This window comes from Triturus cristatus, chromosome 5_2, assembly GCF_964204655.1.
Source record: "Triturus cristatus chromosome 5_2, aTriCri1.1, whole genome shotgun sequence".
Classification (NCBI taxonomy): domain Eukaryota; kingdom Metazoa; phylum Chordata; class Amphibia; order Caudata; family Salamandridae; genus Triturus; species Triturus cristatus.
In genome coordinates this window covers 292,171,961-292,197,896 of record NC_140588.1, presented here as the reverse complement: position 1 = coordinate 292,197,896, position 25,936 = coordinate 292,171,961, and the positions used below count along the sequence as shown (strand labels likewise).

The 25,936-nt window shown below is 43.6% G+C and overlaps 1 protein-coding gene and 1 long non-coding RNA gene across 3 annotated transcripts in view; one reads left to right on the top strand and one right to left on the bottom strand.

The window, feature by feature from the left end:
* Window positions 1-25,936, top strand: part of CDKAL1 (CDKAL1 threonylcarbamoyladenosine tRNA methylthiotransferase) — a 2,121,425-nt gene that overhangs the window by 1,963,394 nt on the left and 132,095 nt on the right. For both annotated transcript variants that reach the window (XM_085607048.1, XM_085607049.1), the window contains exons 13-14: window positions 10,763-10,846; window positions 18,508-18,672. In XM_085607048.1, the coding sequence (XP_085463174.1) occupies window positions 10,763-10,846; window positions 18,508-18,672 (249 nt within the window). The remainder of the gene's footprint in view (window positions 1-10,762; window positions 10,847-18,507; window positions 18,673-25,936) is intronic.
* The window catches only part of LOC146822893 (uncharacterized), a 269,757-nt gene that overhangs the window by 175,146 nt on the left and 68,675 nt on the right, over window positions 1-25,936 (bottom strand). The window lies entirely within an intron of this gene.

The window sequence follows — 25,936 nt, the reverse complement described above, 5'->3', positions numbered from 1 at the left end:
CTAAAACAAAATGGACGAAGACATCCACTGCATGGTGCAACAGAAGATAGACATTTCCTTTGAACTATCTGTGCTTGAAGAATTATTTTTTCATTCGCAAGGTGCAAAAACTTGACAAAGATTGATTTAAAAAAAAAAAAAAATGGCTGTTTATACCCTAGGGTAGTGGATACATTTGAACCTCCAATATGTAAGGAGCAAATATCGTTTCCAATATCCCATAATCATATTCTCATTAATCACATATTTCTCATGTATTATTTGCCAGAAAGTTCAATTTGATGTTTGGTCTGGTGTATGTGGTGGGGACGAGACGAGGAGGGGGGGCTAGCATGGTGGAGGTCTGTATGTGCTGAGAGCGAATAGTATTTCCAAGGTGAAGGGCTTTGGGGGGATCGAGGGGAGGGCGGAGGGAAGAGAACATTGAAAGTAAAATATGAGCACCCACCAGCGTCCATGGTAACGGAAGCCTCGAGACGCGTCACACAGTCCGAATCACCGGAGATACCCATGACGGCTTAGGCACACCCAAACATTGCCATGACCTACACACGCAGTGCACCATAAGGAAGATAGGGATTTATACAAGTCACCCAGACCCACAAGCGCCATGACTCAGGTCACCTCCTAAAACATCCATAATAATACAACCCTTCGATGGTCCACAGAGGGTGGCCCATGCCCCCGCCTTAACCCCCCAACCCCCAGTTAATTGTTCGCAGCGGTAGTTGTAGAGACCTGGTATCGCCCAGGAAGACTGGTCACTATAGGAGCCACACTCAAACATAACTTGACACGGCACAACATTAGTAGAGCAATAAATTGACATATCCACTATTCATACGCATCATCATAGATTCTATGGACAAAAAGCAATGTGGTACATGCCGAGGATACGACTACATTTGTGTAAAATGTAACGAAAATGAAATAAGTGTTTAAAAAAAGGAAAGTAAAATCCGAGGATGGTGGTTGCCTGCCACAGAGGTGAACTTGATACCAGGAAGTCTAAGCACTGGCCTCCATCTTCCTCTCGTCTCTTCTCTGCCATTCTGTCTGCGCCCCATTTCCCCCCTGTATCTGTGCCCCAAGAATTCATAGGGGCATCAAATAATTGCTATTCAGCCGCCTCTAATGAGATGCATTGCCCACTGCTGGAAGGCTTTTGTTATGGTAATCGGGCACCATTAGAGCCGGGCTGCCTTTGACTTCTGCATGCTTAATCCTTCCCTGCATGTGCACCCCGGCGTCAGGCCGACAGAGGCCTTGGATGATGAATCGGTGTCCAACGTGCACATGGCGCATGGACTTTGAGGCCCACTTTTTGTGTGTGCTGTGGTAAGTGCCTGGCACGCTTGCATTTTAAAGGGCATTCACACACAGCACACGCCCCCTTATGTATTCCCTTTAGGGTAAACGCACAAGTGTAGGGTAACCGTATAGCTGCACAAGAGCGAGTAGCCGTATTTTTGTTAATATAAAAAACTTGTTAAACCATTTTTGTAAAGGTATTGTTCAGTTTTAATTGGGCGCAAAAGTTGCTGCTGGCAATTTTACGTCGACACTGCACTGTTATAGATCCCCATTTTGGACGTGAGTGGATTTGCCAAGATCTGATGACAGTTAACAAAAAAGTACTATCTGAATTTCTTAATAAGTACACGTTTTTCCTTTTTTATTTTAATAATCTGTAACCTAAAGTGATAACTGATATGTCTTTGCTTGGATATTTGGTTTTTTCCTTTTTGTCTTTACTGAGATATTTGTCAAAATTATTCTATTTATTAATGAGACATAAGTCTATATATATTAAGCCTGGGGAGGCGTTTGTGGCTATATACGGCGTGCAGGAAGTACTTGGTGTCCGAGCGGGGATACGATTGTGTGCGGCCACTTCCCTGGACCTTTTACTGATTCCTTAACATGAACACGTTTGGGAGCTTTGATTGCCGCGCAGATGCCACTGTCAAATACTTAACATGTACATGCAGCGAGTATGTAAAAGACTCCATTTGAGAGATGAAAAAAAGAGTGAGTCAAGATGAGAGAAACTCGGTGTGAAAACAATGCATGTTTGGCTATTGTTTTTGCATATATAGTAGCACTTTTTTAAACACATATTTTATGGGAATTGCATCGTTCCCGTGAATTAGACATTTTCCTCCATGGGAAAGCTTAAAATGCGTTTTATTTTTAGGTGCCTTATAAAAATATGTAACTGATATCGAAGGTTGCAATCGTGTAATGCCACCTCTGGGCTTTGATAACATTTGCAAATATCTCCACCGTAGACTATTTTACCAGCACTCACTAGTGGAGACAAAGTCAAATATAACACTGACACCCATTCTGCCTTCCATATAATAACACTTCGGTGTATTCGAGGCATTCTTTTGACTTGATAAACCTGTATTAGGTTAAAAGTTAGAACGAAAAAAGTGAGAAATTAAAAAAATATTTGTTTGAAAGCAAAGCGTTGGAGAATAAAGGGAATTCTAAACAAGTTTTAAAAAGTAAAAACACATTTATATTAAAACTTTATAGCGGGGCAAGGTTTAGGGCAGTGACGAAGAGTATAGGGTTAGGGTGATAGTGTGCACACAGCCTATAGCCTTGGCGCACTGTGCAAGCATAGGCCGTGGGGCCTAAACTATGGTTTGACCGTACACCCACCACTCCACCGGTGGCCAGTCACTTATGCACTCAACCTTTGTGTGCAGCAGTAGATGACTGCAGGGCATGGCCTCAGCCAGGAGCTCCATCAAAAAGTTTGCGAGCAGCCTTACCGCTGCTCCACATGCCTTCAGCCCTACACGCTTGGGGTTTGCACAGGGCCTGGCCTATAGCCAACCCCGCGTGCAGCCAACCTCCACCATATACGGCCTTTGCCCATGCTTCGCAGGGTTGGCTGCAGCTGTGTTCATTTCTTTGCACTCTGGTGCATACGGCTGTAGGCCCCTTTTCCCCCAATTTTCTTTTATGGTATATAGCCTGTCCTATCATAGGCTATGTCATCTGTGATGTTATCAATGATGACATTCAGCATGTCACGAGTGATGTGATGTCATATGTTGGGTCAAAAGCTGTGTATGGCAGGGTGCCAGTTATGGTTAGTTTTCCGTACCCATAACAGTGAATTTTAGTATTGTTAAGGTTTTAGTTTGTTACCATAATTGCACTTTCACTGTGTTTTTTTTTTCTCCAATGAATTAATGAGCTTTCTTATTTGTACGTTAAGGTCTTATAAAGCTAACCATAACCCTGTTATAACTTTTATTTAGCTTTATTTTTGGGGAGATTTCATTTTTTTTCTAATCATTTACCACATCCAATTGTAAAAAACCCTGCAGAATACAATCTTTGAATTTAGGGCGTGAGCCCAACCTGCTTCCGGTGTCTATCCCCTACAACACAGCCGTAGGCACATGGAATACAGCCAGGCACTGTGCCCAACCGGACGTGGGTGGTCAGCACTCTTTGTGTACCTATTTTGGCCTTGCACAGTGGGGATTGGGTGTGGGGCCTGGTCTTTGACCAGGCCCGGCACCCTGACCCACAGGTGTGAGGGGTCTCCCCAAAGAAACTCTCCTTTAAATTTAAATATTTAAAAATATAAATTTTTTGTCACGGGTACTGTAGTACCTCCACCCAGTACCGTGGGACCCAGGGAGACTCTCCAGTGTGGTACATGAGTGATGTCATTTAACATTTCATGAGGGATGTAATATGTGAAATCATAAGCAGTGCATGTTGGCTGCACAAGTTATAGTTCATTCACTAAACTATAACTAGTGAATTTCAGGGGTTTTCGGTTTTTAAACATTAGATTTCATCTCATTTCAACACCACTTATAACATTACTTTAACCTTTGTTATTTCAGTGAAATTATATATATATTTATATATACAATTTGTATGTATTTGTTTAGTCTCTCGCTGTCTAATTAATGCACCGTTTGGCAGCTTCTATCTCGGTGGTATTCCAGTTTTTCTACAACAGATACAATTCTCACCATGGTTTTAACGAAACCGTTCTATTGTTACAGGGCAGCACAGTACAGTGGCACATCAAGAGTGAGGTAGGACAGGTTGAAAGAGTGGCCTCACACGTGTGCCGAACATTCATTTAATCACATTACACTCATAGTTTTTTATCATTGTGATCCTTATCTTGCCCTATCCTAGGAAGCCTTTTGAAAACCTCTGTAGTAAAGTCTGTTTTTGTAGAGACACTTGTTTTTTTAATTACTTTCTATACTGCACTACCTTCAAACCCTTTGGAGTTACTTCCGTTAGACCTGCAATGACACACTCTCAAAGTTAAGATAAACTTGTTCGTGCAGATCTTGTACCCTGTAATCAATAAAGAAACAGATATGTTGTTCATAGTTGTAAATCATATGAAAATGTGCCCACGTGAATCAAAAATGTATGTCAGCCTTCTGTCATCCACCCACTTGCATTAAGGCTGGATTGTTTATAATGCGCAGAAAATTATTAATTGGTTTCACAGTACCTCTTTGGAAAATTGTGACCTAATTTAAAGTATTGTTAACTGAAATGTGATGTGATATTGCTAATTGGACTGTGATGTACAGGACATCAAAATCTTGGTCCATCTCCTTAATGGGAAATGTTGGCAGTCAGTTTCCTCCTATTTAGTTCAAGCTTGACTTTGATGTGCAGAACATAATTTGGAATCTGATGACGCTCCTCATGGGCACCACAACAGTCATTTTCCCAGTTCTGTAGTGTCTTCTGGAGGGAGCGCTTTTTTTTTGTCTTTTGTATTGCCGGCATCGGCCTTTCAATTAATCATCGCAATTAATTATAAATAGATCCAATTAATTACCAGCCATGATAAATTATAAGTTTCAGCATGTCTAATAATTAGGTAGGTACATATAATAAGAGATTTAAAATAATGTATGTTCTTTGAAGAATAAAATATTGTATGATCACCTGTGGTGTGTAGTTATACATTTTAATGCAAAGGTAATTGTTGGTGTATGTTGCTTATGAAAGGAACCCATTTTATCTTATTTTACATATGAAAAGAAATTCTTATTCTCCATCACCCTGTCCCCTTACAGCACCTTTTTTCAGTTTTCAATGTAACTGAGATATTTCCCTAGTCTCTGTGAACTGTCATGGGGTAAGATAGAACTTCTGGCATGACTCCCCCGTCTGGTGACTCTTATGTCATGGTTCCCCAACCTTATCATCAAACAAGTTGAATTCAAGCACCCTACTGCGCCCACAGTTCCTTTGTCTCTGTTGAATGTCCGTAGTACAATAGTTACCGGCAGTTTGTTTGCTCCTTTAAGGTATCTAAGTACGGAAGTAAACTAAGCACATAGAGAACTAGTTGCTGAGCCCTTATGTTCACCTCTGTGATAGATCTTATTGTTGCCTTGGAAGTTCAACAGGGGCATATGGCCACCCCGACCAGAACTAGTGCCACACCAATCTTGCTTGTATTGATCGGACCACTTTTTGATGTCTCTTCGTGTAGACTGTTGGGGTTCCTTTCTTGCCCCCAAGGGGCTGTTGGGTCTTGTTTACCAGCTTACTTTGAAAAATCTGCAGGGTGAAAGAGTGGAAAGGTTTCTTGAATCAATACAATTATCATCATGCCTCTGGCATTTGATTGATGCTTTACTGCATGGTTTAACCTCACTGGAATAATTAATAATCTCAAACAGTGCAATTACTGGTGCAATGATTGACACTCACTTGTAGATCGTGTCTATTGTTGGGGCTGGCGGGGAGGACCGCTAGCCTTAGAATGTGGCATATCCACTCTTACACCATGACCCATGCTGTCGGTTAGTCTGTCTTTCATCTATGCGTCCCTTCTACAGATGTCTGACCTTTGTAAAAACAGCATTCTTCAAGAGGAGGGGGATTTAACGTGGACTTTTATTGGCAATGCTTCTTTAGCAGCAGCTGTGTTTACTTTTGCGTCCCTGTTAAAGTCTGTAAGGTGCCAAGGAGTATTTATGTGGATAGGGATGAATAAGATAAATGCTTTCCAAATTCTGCAATATTAAGTATTGCCTTTGCCAAATGTAACGGAGGATGAACGCTGCATGCTGTCAAATATAGCTGGTTAACCACAGTGGATGGTGACTTAAATTGTTGAAAGTGATTGATGTTATAGAGCAGCTGTATCCCCATAATACACTTAGCCAGTTTGCAGTGCCATGGTGGTGGCAGCATTTGGGCTGCCTTCCAGTTTAGGATCTGTTTTGCAATATTGTTTTTAAGGATCAGTTTCAAATAAGCGTTAATACTGTCTTATCTTCGATGAACCAGGGGTTTCAACTCCTTCTAGAACTACACCCAGCTCTACCTAGCAGGCTGAAACCCATGGCAGACATGTGCTCTACATTTGACTTGGGACGAACCAGCAGAGAGTCCGTGTAAAATGGAGGAAGACAGAAAAAAAACAAAGAGGCAAATGGGGTTCATTTAATGAATATGAAAAACCAAACCATGGCCTATTGAGATGCTAGTTTGCAGCCTGTTCACTCTGCAGATCCACAGAACACTTTGGCCTGATTACGACTTTGGCGTTGTGGCAGCGGGCTGCCACGTCAGCACCCCGCTGCCACACCGCCAAAGCCATACTGACACCCCCTCCATAGTAGGAGCTTTCTCCTGGTCTGAAGGGCTGTGCTTTGGCCGCCCCAGGTGGTGAGCTTTAGGAAGGTACCACATTTGGAACGCCAAAGCAAGCTCTTGCTTGGCATGGACTGTGAAGCCTATGCCGTGCAGGAATTGGCCGTGCATGCAGACAGGGGAGGCACACCATATGCGCCCTGCATGCATCCCTGAGGCATGGGTGGGTCCTTGTAGGGCCCCCTTAGTTACCTCATCACCACAGTTTTCATGGCGCCTCACGGCCATGAAAACTGTGACGGTTAGGAAACTCTTAATATGGTTGGCGGTGCCACAGCAGCACTGCAAGCATATTGCGGGCATTAGACAGCTGCAAGACTGCCAGGGATTGCGGGTCCCTGGCGGTAGCAGCAGTTCCATAGCAGTCCGGCCACCCAACTCTGTAATAGGGCTGTCGGACCGCTGGTACCCGCACCACCACCATGGACCACCGTAGTCCTAATCAGTCCCTTACTCTCCATGTGCTTTTGCCTACTTATGTTAGACATGTTTGAAGGATTTATGATTTTTTAAATCCACCACGTATTGCCCACCACTTAATGCCTTCTTTGAAGTTAGGCTCCACATTTCTGGAGCAAGGAGTGTCCAAAGTTGTACACAAGTGTTTGTCAAACATAAGTCACTAAGTCCAGCACCTAGGAAGCTGAGAGTATTCCATCAAAGTTGCAACTTCTGAGTCTGAGTTAAGAGGATCTCGGAAAGTCTAGTCTTGAACTCGGAAAACCAGGGGACACACACATTCTCATGAGCAGGCTTCAATTCATCACACCTTAATGTGGCCTTAATTCGAAGTAAACGGTAAAGGAAGCCGCGCTCGCCTTGTATTTTTCACTGTAATGGAAAACTGGAACCTCTTGAGCACTTACTCTGCTTCTCTCTCCTGAGTGGATGTTCTTAAGCCGCTCTGTTTGTCATTGTTGCGTCTAGGCATTAAAATAGGTCATACTGCCTCTGTAAGATCCTAAGATCTGCTTCGTGGTCACGAGTTTCTTAAAATCAGCTATGAGGCATAAGCTTCTTCTTTCAATGAGATCAAGTCCCTGAGGAAATGACGGGATGGGCTGGGTTTGCTGCTGGGGGGCCAAGTAATGAGTGTTGAGATCAGGAACTCTTCCTTCTCTAGTGGAATAATATGGGTAAATGGGCTGCTTCTTATTGATTTTTTGTTCAGCACCCTGGTAATTTTCAGCACGAGGGCTTGCAGTGCCACATTGTAAGGATAATTGGTAAGGCAGTAAAATTCTTGAAACCCAAGTCTGTTATCTGGCCTGTGTCCTCGAGAGATGTAGGTAAGATGTTGTCAGGAGGGAGGAGCATGAATTCACCAGCCAAGAAAAATCCCTGAAGAAGTCACTTAAAGGCATGCTCCGGGGGCATGATTACCAATTCTGAGAAAATCGAATTTCCAGTCACAGTTATTTAAACTGTACATTACAAGATGTATCTGACATAGTGATGAGACCCGAGTAGGCTACAGAAAACTGCAACCGATATTCATATATCTGGAAGGGCACAAGGAGGTGGATTCCTCCCTGCAGTGAGCTAGGGGCTTTCATCAGTAGTCTCTTGAAATGGGAGGCAAGGATTGAGGCATTGGACAGTGCAAGTAGGTTATTGCAAAAGTAGGTCCTGGGAGTCCCCTCCTCAGTGGTGGATGGCGAGCTGCAGATATTCATGAAGAAGGCCATCTGTAACTTGGGCTGTGAACAGAAGCTAATGGAGAAGAGCATGCAGTAGTGGTGAGTGTCAATTGTCTGCCACAGAGTGCTCTAAACTGGTGCCGAATTAGGGTGTATGGTTCCGGTAAAATCGAGATCCTCTAATATTAGTAATTGTGTATTACTTCCAGCTGTTTGAAAAATGGTGTGATATTTGAGGAGCAGTGGTGCCATTTTGTCTTAGATGAGCCCTGAGATACAAGGGAGAAAGGAAGCACCACACAATGTAGAGAGAGAAATGGTTTGGGGAGCGGGCCAGGGTTCACAGCTTCGCTTCAGCACCGGGACACTCTGAATGCTAGTTGTGGGAACAAATCCTTGGTCTCTAGTGAGGAACAGGCTTTCAAGCCTTCTTGACAGAAGTGAAATGAGGTCTCATTTGTTTAATTGGATCTCTAAAAATGCTTGGTGTGGTGAGATACTGAGTGTCCTGCGCAAGAGGGATAGGAGCATTTCCTCCAGTAAGAGAAGTTTGTAGGTGGGTGATAATGGCGAGCTGTCTTTAGTTATTGGCTGAACTTTATCTGAATGCCCTTCGTCTTTACCTTAAACACACTGCAACCCCAGACATCCAGTTTTGGAGGGTTGTCTATAATATATATTGTCAAATTCTGTGAAGTTGAAATTCACTAGAAGCCAGTTTCTGAGAGTCGGTGATATGCTACTTGTTTGACTGTTCTGCTTTTGGTGTTAAATGGAAAATGCTTTGCAGTCTTAACTGCGATATGTTCAATAAAAATATTTGAAACTAAGACAAACTAGGGCTTCTGGGAAGCCCCATTGCAGGTGTCTGAGGCAGTGGCGTCAGTGAATCCGCAGCTTTTTCAGCTTAAGCGGCGGTGGTGTTGACACTTATAGTTATTTATGAGCTTTTCCTGTCTGCAGCTCTGCAGAGAAATGCTCTTAAAAAACAAAAGTTATGGTAATGTTACCAGAGGTCAGGGATGCAAAGGTAAGCACAGCAAAGGAATGAAGAGAAAAAGAAATGGAAAGAGAGAGAGCTAGAACGAAGAGTGAAAGAAAGGACATATGGAAATAAGGAAGAACAGTGACAAGAAGTTAGCATCAAAAGGATGAAAGGATGGATTCCAGGATGAATGGATGGAAGTGTAAAACAGCTGCTTGGGTGGATGAAAGGAAGAGGTTGGAATGTTGAAAGTCTGGCTAAATGGGTGGGTGGATGAAAAGATGTCTTAGTGGAAGCTAGATTGATAAAAGGAGGGTGAATTGGTAGATGGATGAACAGGATGGATAGAAGAATGGACTGATAAAAGAATGGATGAATGGTTGAAAATGAGTGGAAGGATTTATGGAAGATTTTAATGAGGAAAGGGTGGATGGAATGGTGGTTAGATGGATGGATGGACGCATGAAAAGATGATGGATACGTGGATGGTTGCATGAAAGGCTTAACAATTGGAGAGATAGATGGAAGGCAGGATGAAGGGACATAAAATAGAGTGGGTAGGATTTTCTCGCTTCGCTCACCCGATGATGTTTGAGATATGGACCATAGTGGGGTTCATTTACATTTTCTGGCTACTCCCCCTTTGTCAGAGGAGGTAAGTGTGGGGAAGTCAGAAAATTGTGTTTGCTGCTGGGAAGATCGACATTGCTGTTGGGGCAACAAAAGGTAGTAAAGCCTGAAGAGCTATCATACGCCATACAACTTTGTATTGTTAGTATCCTTTTTTTGAAAACTGAGCTGTTCATGTTGACTAATGCTTGGGCAATGATGTTGTTGGTTTGAAACTGGTTGCACTTCCAATGTGTTTCCACTCTTTTGCATCTACTCTACATGTTCATGAGCACAATAAATCAGAAGCAAGTTATTTTGGAAATTACACATTACCAATTATTCAAGTTTAATCTGTTACTCTGAATGCTTTTGGCAGCCTCCAAACTACCTCACAAGTCTGTAGTGAAGTGTAAGCACTCATTATGGCATGACTCTCTCACCATTCAAATGGGACACCTTGCTCTGATGAGGTTTTTCAATGTAGGTATTTTCGTGAACTCTTTTGCTGTTTAATGCCAGTGGGGGTGGGGGTGAGGGTGAATTGCATTATACTATACCATACATAGTGCATCCGGTTTCTATAGTTATATTAGTTTTGATGTCACATTCATGCTCGCTTACTGTGATTTAAAGACCTCGCAGAATTGTACTGACCAAGACATTATATTGTGTGCTCTTAACCCTAGTTTTCTTTTGCCTTAATTTTTAAATGATTTTATTGGATACGTCACTATTGGTAATTCCGTTAGGAAGTACTTGGGTAACTCAAAGTAGAGTATGAAGAGTTATCTAATACAATTACAGTGACTTCCATTGACTCACTTTGTCTTACTTTTCACAGATTGGCGAGAGACAACCTGTTTTAGTAACAGAAGAATCCTTTGATTCGCAGTATTATGTTGCTCACAACCGCTTCTATGAGCAGGTAAGATATGCAAAAGAACTTCATTCGAGCTTCTTGTGTTAAAAAATGAAAACTTCGGTCTGACCAGTTTGTGGGCAGTCCTATCTACACGCATAAGAGCAATATTAGAAAGAAGCAATATGGTCTCTATTTTCTAAATGATAATGGTTAACATGAAGATAGTGATAATCATTAACGTTCCGATCCTTGTATTGAGTCCCCCTGTCCTGCTCAAGCCTTCAGGAATATCCTTCTCGCAACAATGTTTGCCTCTCCTGCAAGGACTCTCGTCAACAACTCTCTAACATCAGGCTACCTACCCCCAACCTTAACATATTCTACACCAGGGCACTCATGAAGGACACAAATCTAGATCAGCGGGTCCCCCCAGCAACAGACCAATCTCCAGTGAGCTATTCATAGAATTGCTGCTTTCTACATTAAATCTATACTCCACTTGCAATACTATCCACCACTACAGCTACACGGCTGAATGTCCTTCCACTCCAACAGTTCCTAGTATCCACTGCCTTTTACATCACCTCCTTTCTGTAACCTATGTAGCTTACCTCAAGTCTTGATCTTTTCACCTCTCCAGTTTCTACCTCAGCTCACTACTTACTGCCTTTGTGCCCCTCAGCTAAACCTACTGCAACTATGCTAACAGCACCCAGATCATCATAAAGCTGCAATACAGGATTAGCTTGTTTCCTTGAGAGTATACTACTGACTTTCAGTTGTAAACCAGTCCCAGCATTGAAAATGTTTGTGATTTTTAATATTTATATTTATTTTGCTTAAATTGCATATACTACAAAATATAATTGTATCTAGGTATGGGAAAAATGAAGGCAGACCTTCAAAATAATTAGGAGTGCCACATAGAAACATAAGCTACTGGAGGATTTGGAGCTGTATAAGTCAGATATAAGTTTCATAATAAAGGTAGTGGACGCAAGGCAGGATTGGAGAGGTGACCAGGCACAGCCCCTTAAGTATAACGTTACCTGATCCATGAGCTAAGGGTTCTGTTGGTTGTAGGGCTTAGAACTTTGTTTCCTATTGGTTCCCAAAGCTAGGGTTTCTATTGGTTGTAAGGTTTAGTGCTATGTCCCCTATTGGCTGCTAGGGCTTGGATTTCCATTTGTTTTAGGGCTTGGGTGCTTTGTTCCCTAGGGCTAGGCTTTCTGTTGGTTCGGTTGTAGGGCTTGACCTCCTATTGGTTTCCAGTTCTAAGGTTTCTGTTTAAAGTATCTAGCCCTGTGTTCAGGTGTAGGTGTTAAGGATAAGGGTGCTGTCTGTTTGGGCCAGGAAAGGGCTTAGGGCCTGAAATTCTGCATCTCCTACTTTAAAACTACAGGGAAGGAACTACCCAGTTACACTGCCTTAATCTATTACTATCCCTTAAAGACCGCCTATCCTAAATAGACACCCCTCATATACATTCACAAGGTGATCAAACCTGCTACTGAACCACTAATATCACTTAAACCTCTTCAACAACAAAACCAACCACCACACAACCTTTCACAAACAACACTTTAACTGTAAAACAACAAACCAAACAAGTGGCAATGTCGCTTGCCAGGAGAAAATTAAAAATCAAGGGAATGTGCGAGCATTTGATCACTGGGTTCGCTCCTTACTCTGAACACTGCACACCCCAAATCACCATACAACACAGCAGCTACACCACCACTACCTTCGACAAAAAGCCCACAAACACCTCACAGACCTCAAAATTATCTAACCCAAAGACCTTCCAAACTGCAAACATTAACCCTTCAACCGTCTCATACCAAACTCCCCTGTGCCCCTGCTACTTAAACTATACTACACCACACATGCCGCTCAAAGCACTATGGCATGAAGAGGAAGCTAACACAAAAACTAAAATGCTAAATCTTCAACATAAGAGCCATGAACAAAAGTCACTAACATTCTTGATCTATTTGATGTACTCTCAGAAACCACACTATATCTTGTCTTCATCACAAAATCAAGGCTCAGCCAAGATTCCCCACCCCCCTCAGTAAGCTTGAGCGACCACGTCGTCATCATTACCTTCAAGATTAATTTGCATATTGTCGAAAACAATTCAAAGTCACCAACAACTGACTGCAGCAAACACTCATACAGACAATGGAAAAAACCTAGACCTCTACATACTCAACTCCCATCTCGAACAAACAACAATAAATATGCAACCTCAAGACATTCACACCTTCTACAACTGGATCTCCGCTGCACTGGAGAAACAGATACCAATAGAGGCCACATCTAGGGTTGACCACAAAAAGAACACTACGTGGATTAATGACGGCATCAAAAGAATGAAAAACCATCTCAACATACTACAATGCAAGTTGAGAAAATCAAGAGGTGAACAAAAGAAAATCACTCTACACCACCAATACAGAGCCTACAGAAGAACCATCAGCACCACAAAAAAGACAACAACACTGGATATGCTTAACTGAAGCTGATGGCCCTTGTATGGAACTCCACGAAATTCCAGCCAAATTCCTCAATCCAGAGTGCAGAAACACAGAAACAACATGCTTGTAAGAATTCTGCGACAAACTCTTCAAAGAATTGATCGCAAAAATTGAAAATTTAGGTAATAGCACCCTAACACATGGCACAACCAACATAGAAAGAGACCAATACAATCTTCACCATTACATACTTTCAGTACCCCCTCAGAAAAAGACTTCTTCACATTATCGTCGCGAGCAGACCAGTAGGATTACCTTCAGACCAGGCACCTCCAATTATCCTTAAAGATATCCTTTGCACAACCTGTGCAGGGGAAGTACCTTGATGCTTACACAACAAGCTCATAGAAAAAGGTTCATTCCCACCTGAGCTAAAAAACCTCCTACATTAGACAACTCTTGGGAAAAGAAAAACCTTGACCCAGCAAACTACAAGCCTATAACAAGTGGACCATTTTTATGAAAAATATTTGAAAGAGCAGTGTTAACTGAGCTCTCAGAATATACAGAAGAAAATGGCTAAATGTCAGACCAACAGTCTGGCTTCAGATCAGACAGAAGAAAAGAGTTAGCCATCATATCCAACAGCCAACCTCTGCGCACCCTGATTCATCATGCACAAAAAACTACTAATCCAAAATGCTGCCCCAAAACGACTTCTCCGCCTTCACCCAAGAGAATGTGTGACTTGAGTCCTGCAATCACTTCTCTGGCTACCCATAAGTAGAAAGGCAGTGCTCAAGGCTCACTGTTTTGTCTGCAGAATCTCCCAAGAAAAAGGGCCATTATACTTTCAAGTTAAATTCAAGCAACACAAACAAAACTGGATGCTGCGCTTCATGCTTTCATGACAAATCATCATATCACCAGACATAAGAAATGCATAGGAGGCACTTCTTTTTCAGTACAAGCCGTCAAGCTCTGAAACGCACTACCTGCCAAGATTTGAAGCATCTAGGAACATAAACACTTCAGAGGACAGTTTAAAACTTAGTTATTTTCAAGATAACTACATCTCCCCACACCCTAGAAATGAACCCAGAAACTTAACTGCACCTTGAGGTTCAGTCTACAACCCAGAGCTATGGAACAACCCAACCAGCACGCTACTTTCTATATCTGGGTAAGATTGGAAAGGCTGACCTATGAATACCCATGAGGATTATATAGTAATATCAATTCATACATAACCCTCCTGGCCCACACTAATACCCATACCATAACGGTCAGCGGTCAACATCCAAGTATAGCTTAATCCTTGTACACTCATTTAAAACATATATGCTACTGGTCTTGTCCATCACACAGTACTATACCAGCCATGACCAACTGAACAAGCATAGAACAACTGAAGAGCTCTATCACATACTACTGGCCAACTGGAGGACTCTAATAAAGACCATCACTGTAGGCCTCAGATAGCTACATACAATGACTGTTTCATTACATCTCACAATGCCATTGAGACATGCGATCATTAAAAAAAAGCCCATCCCGGCAGATCTCCTTCATCATTTCTCTCTTCAGCCATGCCTGCCCAGGACCAAAATCTTTAAACAAAATATGAGGTAAGGACAACCCAGCACAGTAACCAGCTATGTAGTCTTGATGATAAGACATACCAAGAGACCTGCAGAGCTGTTCAAAGCAGCCGGCCTACTAAAAACCATAAACTGTGTGGCTCTCCCTCACACCTCTTCACCCACCAATCTGCTAAGCTCTGTGTCCCATAGCACGATAACTGCACCTCAGTGATTATCAAGCATGGCATGAAAACACTTCTACAGCACAGATACAGCTACTATTCACACCGTAGATTACGCCCTTCTGACCACAGATGAAGATGACCCATGCCTCCTGGTATTGCTGGACAATTCAGCTGCCTTCTACATAGTCCGACCCTCTTATGCACCCTTGAGTCTTGAATGGGATTCACTGGCAATGCCCATTAGTTCTCCTCATACCTTTCCAACTGACACCAGTTTGTCCACATGGGCCCCTCCAGGTCACAAAAGATACCTATCGTCTGTGGAGATCCCTAGTGTTCCATACTGTGCTTTAAAGTCTCCTCTGCTTCAGACGTAAAACACCTCATACACTGCTTGCACATCATCCAGACCTTGAGTTCCAGGACCTACCTGAAGCTCAAACTAACCCAACCAAGACAGAATTCCTGTCATTTGCCAAGGACAACAACTAAGAGGCAGTATAAACCTGGCTCAATTACTTACAATTTGACTGTTGCGAACTCCAACTTTCACCAAATGTCATACCACCTTGACTCGCCATGGACACCAACATCACCCTCAAGGAACACATTGCCAAAAAACACAAAGACAGCCTCGTACCAGCTATTTCTTCTAAAGGAATCCAAATTATTTCTTCCAGAAGGTGACTTCAGAACTGTTGTTCAAGCCCTTCTACTCTTGCATGTGGATGGCGGTAAAGCCCTACTCTATGGACTTCCAGTCTCCACACTAGTAACCCTTAGGGGCATCCTACATGCCACAGTAAATCTCATCCACGGCCTGAAGAAGTATGATCTTATTACCCCTATCCTGATGAAACTGTTTTGGCTCCCATTGCCACACAGCACCACCTTCAAAACCAGCTGCGTCATTTAGAAAGCCATCATGACGAGCACCCCAGCTTATCTTGCAGATAAGATCACCTTCTCTGGTGGTTATCAGCACACCCGCAGCCAGTACGCAATCAGACACAGACTAAAAAGTGTTAAAAAGAAAACACAAGACGTGTATTTTCCATCCATGCACCCAGGTATCTGGAATACCATCAGGACCCACTCAACACTGCTCTAATTTAGGAAAGAGTTGAAGACTTGCCTCTTTAAAGGACTCTACATCGCAATGCATTAACCGCCCACAACCCAGCTTCCGCTCCTAATACTCATTGACGTTTTGCTTGTCTGTGACCATGAACATCGCTCCACTGCCTTTTGGCTGGTTCGTACTATCGAATTACCATATACATACATCAGCATGCATACATATATACATACATAGGATCAAAAAACAAAGACAACACACTTCCAACCACACACCCTAGGTGGCGTAATTTGGTGCCCGTGTTGGCAAGTACTGCAATCCCCCACTTAAGGGGAAGTAAGCGGTATATAAATGCTTAATGGTGCCCCCACCACCATTGGATAGAATTAAGAGGGCTAAAAATTGGGGGTTTATTAGGAATTGTATTTATTGGGAGATTATATTTACTTCTGCTGTGGGAGGAGATATTTGTTTTACTGATGTTGACATTCTACAGTCTTTTTCCTGCATATAATATCTGCTGTGACTTGTGTTAACTGGCACAACGGGCACAGCAAAAGTATAATAGGCTCCAGCCTGTGTACAAAGTTGCCATGAGGGTGATTATTGATGATCATGGTACTATAATATTTCTTGTCTATAAAAAAATTGGAGTGAGATGACAGTATTATTCTTGGATACTGCAGCTTTATATCTTCATCTAGTATAAGATTTGTCAAAAGTGATCATATCTATAAAGAAATCGATCACATATGTGATGCCAGTGTAATTTGTGATGGCTTTTGTTATTTTGTGAAGGTTATGGTTGCATAGCCCATCTTATCTGCCACATTTCAGTGTTTTTTTCTAGTTTTCATTGTATCCATATTGGTTTCTTCAAAGTTTGATGTTTTTTCTGCTGTTTTATTTGCTGATCTTACCTTTTCTTTAATGCACGTTTTGTTTGGCTACGTCTTATAAATACTTGTTCCTCTGCTCCCAGTGACCACTGGCATGGGTTTTGGCATGCAGTCTCCCCACATTTTGTACATACAGGACACCACCTTTAGATGTGTCCACCAGGCCTTAGACCTGGACCTATCTATCCATCCATCCCATTATCTGCTGAGCATGGCGTTGGCTGCCCCATGCGGCCTTCTCCCTCTCATTCCCCAGTGCCCACTGGACAACACTTCAGGCTGGGCACAGAGGTTACTGCGTATGTCTGCAGGGAATAGCTTTAGGCCTTGTTGCCAAAGGCTGTGTTTATCGGGTACAGTGACAGAGGTTCTGGATTTCATAAAGTGAAAAAAGGGGGTGTAAAAGTAACTGCGGGTGACCCAGTGAAATAGAAGGTAGTTTCAATTTCTCAAACATCTTTTTGGCCATTTCTGATGTGGTTAAATTGCACACTGTTTCTTAGAAAACATTTGAATCTATTGATTAAAAATGTTACATGTGCTATCAAAATATATCTTTTAAACCCTCTGATACAAAAAGGGGCTGTTTTCCATTGCTTAATTTTCTGCAAAGATAGCTCTTACTCTGGTTCATGTCAATGATAGTCTATAAGTGGCTTCCTGACTCCCTAGGAGCTGGCCTCTCCCTAGCAGCTAGTGGGGACACCACAAGGAAGGGTGCGCTCTAGTGGTGAGAAGGGCTGCAGAGATATTGCTTCGCATAAGACACGGGTTGTGTACGTGAGACCCACCTGGAGCTTCCTGTTCTAGCCCCCTAGGTAACAGACCGTAAGAACTATGATAGGGAAAGGCATACATGGAGTGTGTGGAGTGACTTAGACCAGCCCTGATGGTCAGATTGGGCTTCCTGTCTCCGAAAGGGACTCCCATTGCTGAGTTTAAAAACAAATTTGACCTTCTGTCCTCCTGTTCCTTAAGAGCTGTTGCTCCTCTGGAAGGAGCCTCTTTGAGACATCAGTTTTCTAAGAATTCATATAGAGGGATGCTGAAGCCATGTTTTGGTAATTTTATTACATCCGTGTCTAGATTGTGCAATAAACTGGCCCAGCGTCAAATTTTTATTCCATAGCTGTCAAGCAGCGCCATGCCACGTGGGTGAGCTTCAGGCAGCTACAACAAGCACTGCAGTTTAATCCGGACTATGACAAGCATCGGTCTCCATGTCAGAGCATGCCTAGTGCTGTTTGTTGTCTGAAAAACTTGGCCTGGCCTCACCTCACCCTCGTTGCACGGGGCCAGCAGACAGCTATGAGAATAATCGCTTTAAAAAACATGAAATTCCCTGTTTCTGCTTGGAAGAAAAGGCGTCGTAAAGAAAGTAAAATGCAAAGGTACCTGCGAGCAAGATTAAAAATATCGCTGGAGCCCGCTAATGAGCCTGCAGCATTTTGCGACTTGTTTTCTCTGAGTCTGACTAAACTGAATGGTTTCTTTCAAAGGTCCTCGTGCCAAAGGAGCCCGGATTCATGGGCAAGATGGTGGAGGTGGACATTTACGAAGCTGGGAAGCATTTTTTGAAAGGGCTGCCGGCGTCGGATGCCAAAGTCTACACCCCATCCATCAGCAGGCCGCTGGCGAAGGGAGCGGTCTCTGGTTTAACGGAGGTAGGCGACATTTGTTTTGCTTTAACGTGAAAGCCGTCCCGCAGCTGCCCCGGCCTAATGACTGCAGCCCGTGTTTGTGTTTTCATTTATAGTTCCCGTTTCGGCCATGTGGAAGGCGTTATCTTTCCAGCACGTTATAAAACCGTGAATTAAAACGCGGCCTGCGCTGATGTCTGCGGCTCTCCTTGTTCGACTCCCCGAAATGTGATGAATGTGTTCTTAATTCAAGCGGATTGTTTTCTGCTCAGGGGAGGGGGGCTGGGGTGAAATAAATGCCAGGCTAACGGGCTACGGTCAGCCAGCCGTTAGAAAACGATGCATTTGAATTTCCATCATCGTACATAAAACCTATTCCTGTCTGCAGGTTATCAAGGTTACAGTATACATTGACTGATGCGGATATATGTTCAAAAGTAAATTTACTATCCAGTACAGCTCATGTAGGCTCTAATAGCCAAAGGCAGTCTCCCTCAAATAGCCTTAGTGTTACTTGCATAAGCCACGGGCATACTGCTTTTTCATAGATACCTCTTTAAATGAAGTCTGGTGGAGGGGGTGCTTTTGTGGCACGAAGTATATACTTGGATTACTTGTTCTGGTGCTTTTGTGGCAGAATAGTTTTGCCTACTAATACATTTTCCATGCGCTGTATATGATTTTGTCCACAAAAAACAATGATATGTAAGAGTCCTAAATGACTGCACAGGGTAATTGAACAACTGCACTGCAGAAACAAGCACTTCTCCAACCGGCTGTCACCTGTAGAGCCACAGGCCGTTGGTGCCCCCGACAGTGAGGAGAATGTTAGGGGGCGCCCAAAACTCTTTTGACATGATAGGTGTTTAGCTCAACCACACTGGTCATCATATGGTCTATGTAGAAAGTGTGTTGTTGGCGGCCATTTCTGTTTTGTTTCTACTCACCTTGAAAAGGGCAGAGCATTTTTTCATCTGAGATGATCTAGTTGGTTGGGTTGACGATCCCTTGGTCATGCACTCAATTGACCGCGGACTCCAGAGTGCCTACCTTCCTTTTTCACTGGACCAGCCGTGATGTCAAAGTGGGAGTGGTCAGTATATATTGCAGACAAAGAGAAATATTACATTGGTTATTACATTTTACGAGGCTTAGAAGTTGTCTCTAAGTCATCTTTGGACTATGTTAATGATGGCACATGGCTATGACAAATGACTTGTTCATAATCCTTCTTTCTTCCATGCTATCTTAGGTCTGATCAAGAATTGCAGGTTCATAGTAGATAATGAGACTGGGGTTGATCATTGTCCAAGATCTGAATTTCACTTCTGTGATGTTTGAAGTCATGCATTTTTCCAAAAGGTGCCTAGTGATGTCTACCTTACAACATCACATGATTGTTAAAGAGATACAGTATTGTTGCACTTTTATTTTCTAGTGATGTCACTCCTAAAATTATAGGACTTGTGGAGAGCCAAATAGTTGGACAGCATTTGAAACCCTACTCCATCGTGATTTTAAGCGGAAGGAATCCAATTTTTCCGGTTCTGTTGCATTTGGAATTATTTCGTCATGTGTTAAGAAACGTATTAATTTACCAAAGGGTAACCTGACCCCTATTTTATACCTTCGTAAATATGCCTCTTGCCAAGCTCTCTCCTACGTTTCATTGAGCCGCCGTTGTAAAAGCTGATGGAGTGTGAAATGAAAATGTGTATCACATTTCTAAGCACCATTTGGTGCCCTTTCTCCAGTGGAAATGTAAGGAAGGAGGCTCAAAAAAATAACATGTTGCATTAGTTTAACATATGGAAGAATGACAGGTGACAGTTTATTCGGCCATGACATTTGAAAATTGTTTCTTTTAGATGTACCAGTTTTTTTTTGTTCCCTTGAATTGAATTGTAAACATGGTTTGAAACGAGGAAGTAGCTAGCATTCCTTGTTCATTGCTGAGACTGTAGGCTTGTGTGTGGGTTGCTTTATAGCTCCCGAATCTCTTAACAATAGGTCTTGTGGCGCCTGTAGCTGAAACGATGTGCCTAGTATACTAATACTGCACGCTGTAGTACATACACACTGAAATGTTTTTGACGGATATTGTTTTCATAGGTTTCACATAGCCCGCTATATGCCACATCAAAGCTGCCTCTAAGCGCTTTGGCGAATGAAGAGGCACATGGTGGTGACAGGCAAGCTGTCTGGGGTGAGCAATGGGTTATTGGTTCCTACAGTGCCAAGTGGGTTGTGTGAGTGGCTGATCTTTTGAGTAGGCTGTTAGTACAGTTGCAGGCTAAAGATGGAAAATCCTATGTATGTTAGTCCACCTGTCTTGTGCCTGTGGGCATGGAGCCCGCGCCTGGTCTTCAGTGTTTGATTGGACTTTGACGGTATAGATTCAGAGAAGTAGACTTCTTAACCTGAAATGATACACGCAATTAGGCAGCATCTGGTTCATATGTGTGATGGAAGTGGTGTTTCATTAGTGCCCACTTCAAGTCCTTGTTGCGATGGTAGAGCATTTCGGAGGTACCTGTGAATTAAGTGATCTGCTTCCAGATCTTGTGTTTTTTGGTCATGAGTAATAGTGCATGGTTGAGGGAAGCCCATCTCTGTCATCGGGCCTGCTCGCAGGGTTGGATTTCTTGGTGTGTTCATTTGAGAGGGCTGTTTATACAGTGATTTTATGTTTTAGTTGAACCTTATTAAATTGTACCTTTCAAGAAACGGAATCCTTAACAGTAAGTAACTGTTCAATTCTTTACAAATTTCCATAGATTCCATCACATATCCTTACTTTACCAAAGGGGTTTTTCTATTGCATGCATGAACTATGAAGCATCTATTCATTGTAATGGAAACCTTATTGAAACATTTTATGCAAAAGACTTTCAGAGTAGCTTTGTTCAGAATGGTTGTCAGTGTATATGGTAATCGTTCTGTGGGTCGCAATTGCCACTCCTGGCTTGCTCCTTGCAATGTCTGGCACTGCCCTAGCAATGCCCGCCTCTGAGGTGGCAAAATCAGAGCCAAAACAGGGGCTGCCCCGCATTCCTTATTTTTAGCACATTTTTCTTAATACTGATAGTGAATATACCCTATTTTTCACTATTAGTGTCATAAAAAATAGAGTCTGTAACAGGACCTTTAGTGGCAGCGGTGGTAAGTAAAAATGTTTAAAGGTGTGTTGTGTGGTTGCTTGCAGGTGAGAGTGATTATGTGAAGTAAGAGCATGTGTATGTGCGAGCATGTGTCTGTATGTATTAGCATGTGTGTGTGTGTCAGATTGAGTCTCAAATTTGTACTATTCTTTGACGCAAGGCAACGCTGCTCCAACGATGCTTCGCAGCCTTGCATCAAAGGAAAAAAACAAGTAAAAAAAACACCAAATCTCCTGAGGTATGGGGCAATGTTTCTGTCCCTGTGCCTGGTGCACGTTTGGCAGCCACACACCAGCACACATATCCTTGTACTATACTGCAGGGGTGTGTGCATTTTGTACTGGATGGGGTAGTTTCGGTACCAAAACTATGCTTTAAGGCGTTTCGCACTTTTTATGTGTGCTATACAATGTAGCTAGCTCACATGCAAAGTTGGAAAAACAAGAAGAAATTAAAACTTTTCTTTTCATTATTCCTGCCTCACAAAGTCGTAAAATCTTGGTGCATATTCCTCTCTACAGTGTTTGTAGATAGGGATTCGCGTCATAACCTTTGAGTGGGTACATTGGAGCACCCATGCACCACCCATGGAACACTCACTTGATGTAAAATAACGTAAAGCTGTACGTAGCTCAATTTTGCATTAGTTTGGGGCACTATCCAAACCAAATACGGATTTGCGTTGAATAGTAAATCCCAATCTAACACCTTGCACCAGGTTAGCATCACAAAAGTGATGCAAAACCAGTGTAAAGTGTTAGTAAACTTGGGCCTGAATGTCATTAAGTATGCATGAGTACAAGTGAGTTTAAGAGCGAATGCGAGTAAGTGAGAATGAATAAAAACTGACTGTAAGAGAGTATGTGTGATAATAGTCATTTGAAATGCCTTCCTGGAAAAAACTCCGGGTCAAGGGTCATTGATGTCACGTCCTGTGATGTCATTAAGGTCAAAGTGTTTGTGGTGTCACTTCCACTACCCCAGGCATTGTGGTGAATCGACGCCGATGTACAGTGTCCTTTGTCACACATAGGCAGAGCTCTTTGTGGCTCTCTTCCCCTTCCGTGTGACCTGCTCTGTTGTACATCCATTCTGTATCCCAGCCCCCAAGCCCAGGACCTTGCAAATCCCAGCCTCTGTACTTTCCTAGGTCTGCCCTTCGCTTGTTTGTGTCTCTTTTGACCCTAGCTTTGTTGGCACGGAGAAGATGTTCTGACGAGAAGAGAATGTTATTTGCTTCAGAACCCCCCCCCCCCCCCCAATGTCCAGCCCCTTTTTGCAGCCTCCCTTCTCCTGCCTCTGCATCGCAGTGTGTACCTGTCTGATCACCACCATTGCACTGCTGATGCCGGCTTGGTAACAGGAAAGTGCCAGGCATAGAGACAGATGGGTAAGAGAGGGAGAAGAAAGTCGCACATAACCCACCCATGCCTCCAAGTCAGTGTAATGAAAAATGTGTAAGTGAGAAAGTGTGCACAGCTCCTCCTGATGCTGTGCAGGGGCGGCTGGCGTGTCTGGGCTCGGGCTGTGCCCTATCAGTTTTATGCATTATGTAGATGGTAATTGCTAATAGTAATTGCCATCCACATAGCTATTACAATAATGGGAGTACAAGTGAAAGTATTCCCTGTGCCTGGCTGTCACAGGCAGGCACTGGCAGTACTTAGTATGTGTATTGCCCACCTGTCACAATGCTCTCTCTGACCCTCACTTATACAAGGGTAGGCAGCCGAGCACGTTTCGTCGGCACATGCGGAAGTGAACATTTGCTTACTTCTGTCTATAATTTGGTTAAGGCCAAGGGCTTACTTTGTGCCAGCCCTGGCCTTCTATTCTTGGGGGTCTTGCGGGACTCCCCCCCCCCATGTGCAGCAGCGTCTGTTTTTAAGGCAGCCCAGGGTGCTTCAGGCATCAGTCCTGCATGTATGTCACTCATCCCATCCCCGCCTTACCACCCCCACCCTTTCCTAAATCGTCAGTGTCGAGAGGGGTCACCAAACCTCACTGTCCACACCCCACTTTGTGACGGAAAAGGTGGGCTATGAGTGGCAACAGGGTACAGGCAGCTCCCTAGTGTTGTGTGTTTCCTTAGGACAGCCATGCGTGGGCTGTATCCCCCAGGCTAGAAAGCAGCAAGCGGAGCTCTGAACCCCTTCTTCCCCCCCACCCCTCAACTCATTGGGGGCTTTTTAGGAAAGAGCAGGCAGTACCAAGGACAGGAGGCAGGCAAAGGGACAGGCCAGAGCCGTCAGTTGCATGGGCACAAGTACTGCTTTATGAAAGAAGAGAATGTGGCCTAACAGCTAGGGCGGTCGACCTCGGAGCTGGGGAACCGGGTCGAGTCTCAGCAGGGACGCTCAACATTCTGTGATTCTGCGCAAATCACGTAATCTCCCCGTGCCTAACAAACAAAACAAGCATTGGCATAGCCAATAGGTCTCGCCTTTGGGACCTTATAAGTATTTAGTTATGCAGCACAATATCAGTGGTACAACAGCATCAACTGTTGCATGGCTAAACACATATAAGGTCCCAAAGGCAAGACCTATTGGCTATGCCAATGCTTGTTTTGTTATGGGGACATAAATAACAGAAGGGTGAAGGTCAGTCAGTTAGTCAGTTAGTCAGTTAGTGAGAGTGAGTGAGAGAGTCAGTCAGTGAGAGAGTCAGTCAGTTAGTGAGTGAGAGAGTCAGTCAGTGAGAGTCAGTTAGTGAGAGTGTCAGTCAGTTAGTGAGAGAGAGAGTCAGTGAGAGAGTCAGTCAGTGAGAGAGTCAGTGAGTGAAAGAGAGTGAGTCAGTGGGATAATCAGTCAGTGAGAGTGAGTCAGTCTTTTAGCGAGAGTCAGTCAGTCTTTTAGCGAGAGTCAGTCTTTTAGCGAGAGTCAGTCTTTTAGCGAGAGTCAGTGAGAGAGCATCAGAGAGAGTGAGTCATAGAGTGAGTCAGTCAGTGAGTTAGAGAGAGTGGGAGAGTCAGTGAGAGTCAGTCAGTCAGTGATAGTGAGTGAGTCAGTCAGTGGGAGAGAGTGGGAGAGTCAGTCAGTGAGATAAAGTGGGAGAGTGTCAGTGAGAGTGAGTCAGTCAGTCAGCGAGAGAGCGGGAGAGTCAGTCAGTGAGTGAGTCAGTGAGAGTGAGTCAGTCTGAGAGAGTGAGTCAGTGAGTGAGAGAGTCAGTGAGAGAGAGTGGGTGAGTCTGTCAGTGAGAGTGAGTCAGTCAGTGAGTCTGTTAGTGAGTCAGTCAGAGAGTGAGTGTCAGTCAGTGAGAGTGAGTCATTCAGTCAGTGGGAGTGAGAGTCTGTCAGTGAGAGTCTGTCAGTGAGAGTGAGTCAGTGAGAGTGAGTTAGTGAGAGTGAGTCTGTCTGTCAGTGAGAGTAAGTCTCTGTCAGTTTGAGTGAGTCTGTCTGTATGTCAGTTTGAGTGAGTCTGTCAGTCAGTGGGAGTGAGTGAGTCAGTGAGAGTCTGTCAGTGAGAGTGAGTAAGTGAGTGAGAGTGGGAGAGTCAGTGAGAGAGTCAGTCAGTGGGAGAGTCAGTGAGAGATAGTGGGAGAGTCTGTCAGTGAGAGTGAGTCTGTCAGTCAGTGGGAGTGAGTGAGTCAGTGAGAGTCTGTCAGTGAGAGTGAGTAAGTGAGTGAGAGTGGGAGAGTCAGTGAGAGATAGTGGGAGAGTCAGTCAGTGAGAGTCAGTCAGTGAGGGAGCGGGAGAGTCTGTCAGTGAGAGTGAGTCTGTCAGTCAGTGAGAGTGAGTCTGTCAGTCAGTGAGAGTGAGTCTGTCAGTCAGTCAGTGAGAGTGAGTCAGTCAGTGAGAATGAGTCAGTCAGTGAATGAGTCAGTGAGTGAGTCAGTGAGAGTAATTCAGTCAGTGAAAGAGTCTGTCAGTGAGAGTGAGTCAGTCAGAGAGTGGGAGAGTCAGTCCGTGAGAGTGAGTCAGTCAGTGAAAGAGTCTGTCAGTGAGTGAGTCAGTGAGAGTGAGTCAGTCAGTGAGTGTCAGTGAGAGTCAGTGAGAGTGTCAGTGAGAGAGAGTGGTAGAGTCTGTCAGTGAGAGTCTGTCAGTGAGAGTCTGTCAGTGAGAGTCTGTCAGTGAGAGTCTGTCAGTGAGAGTCAGTCAGTGAGAGAAGGTGGGTCAGTCAGTGAGT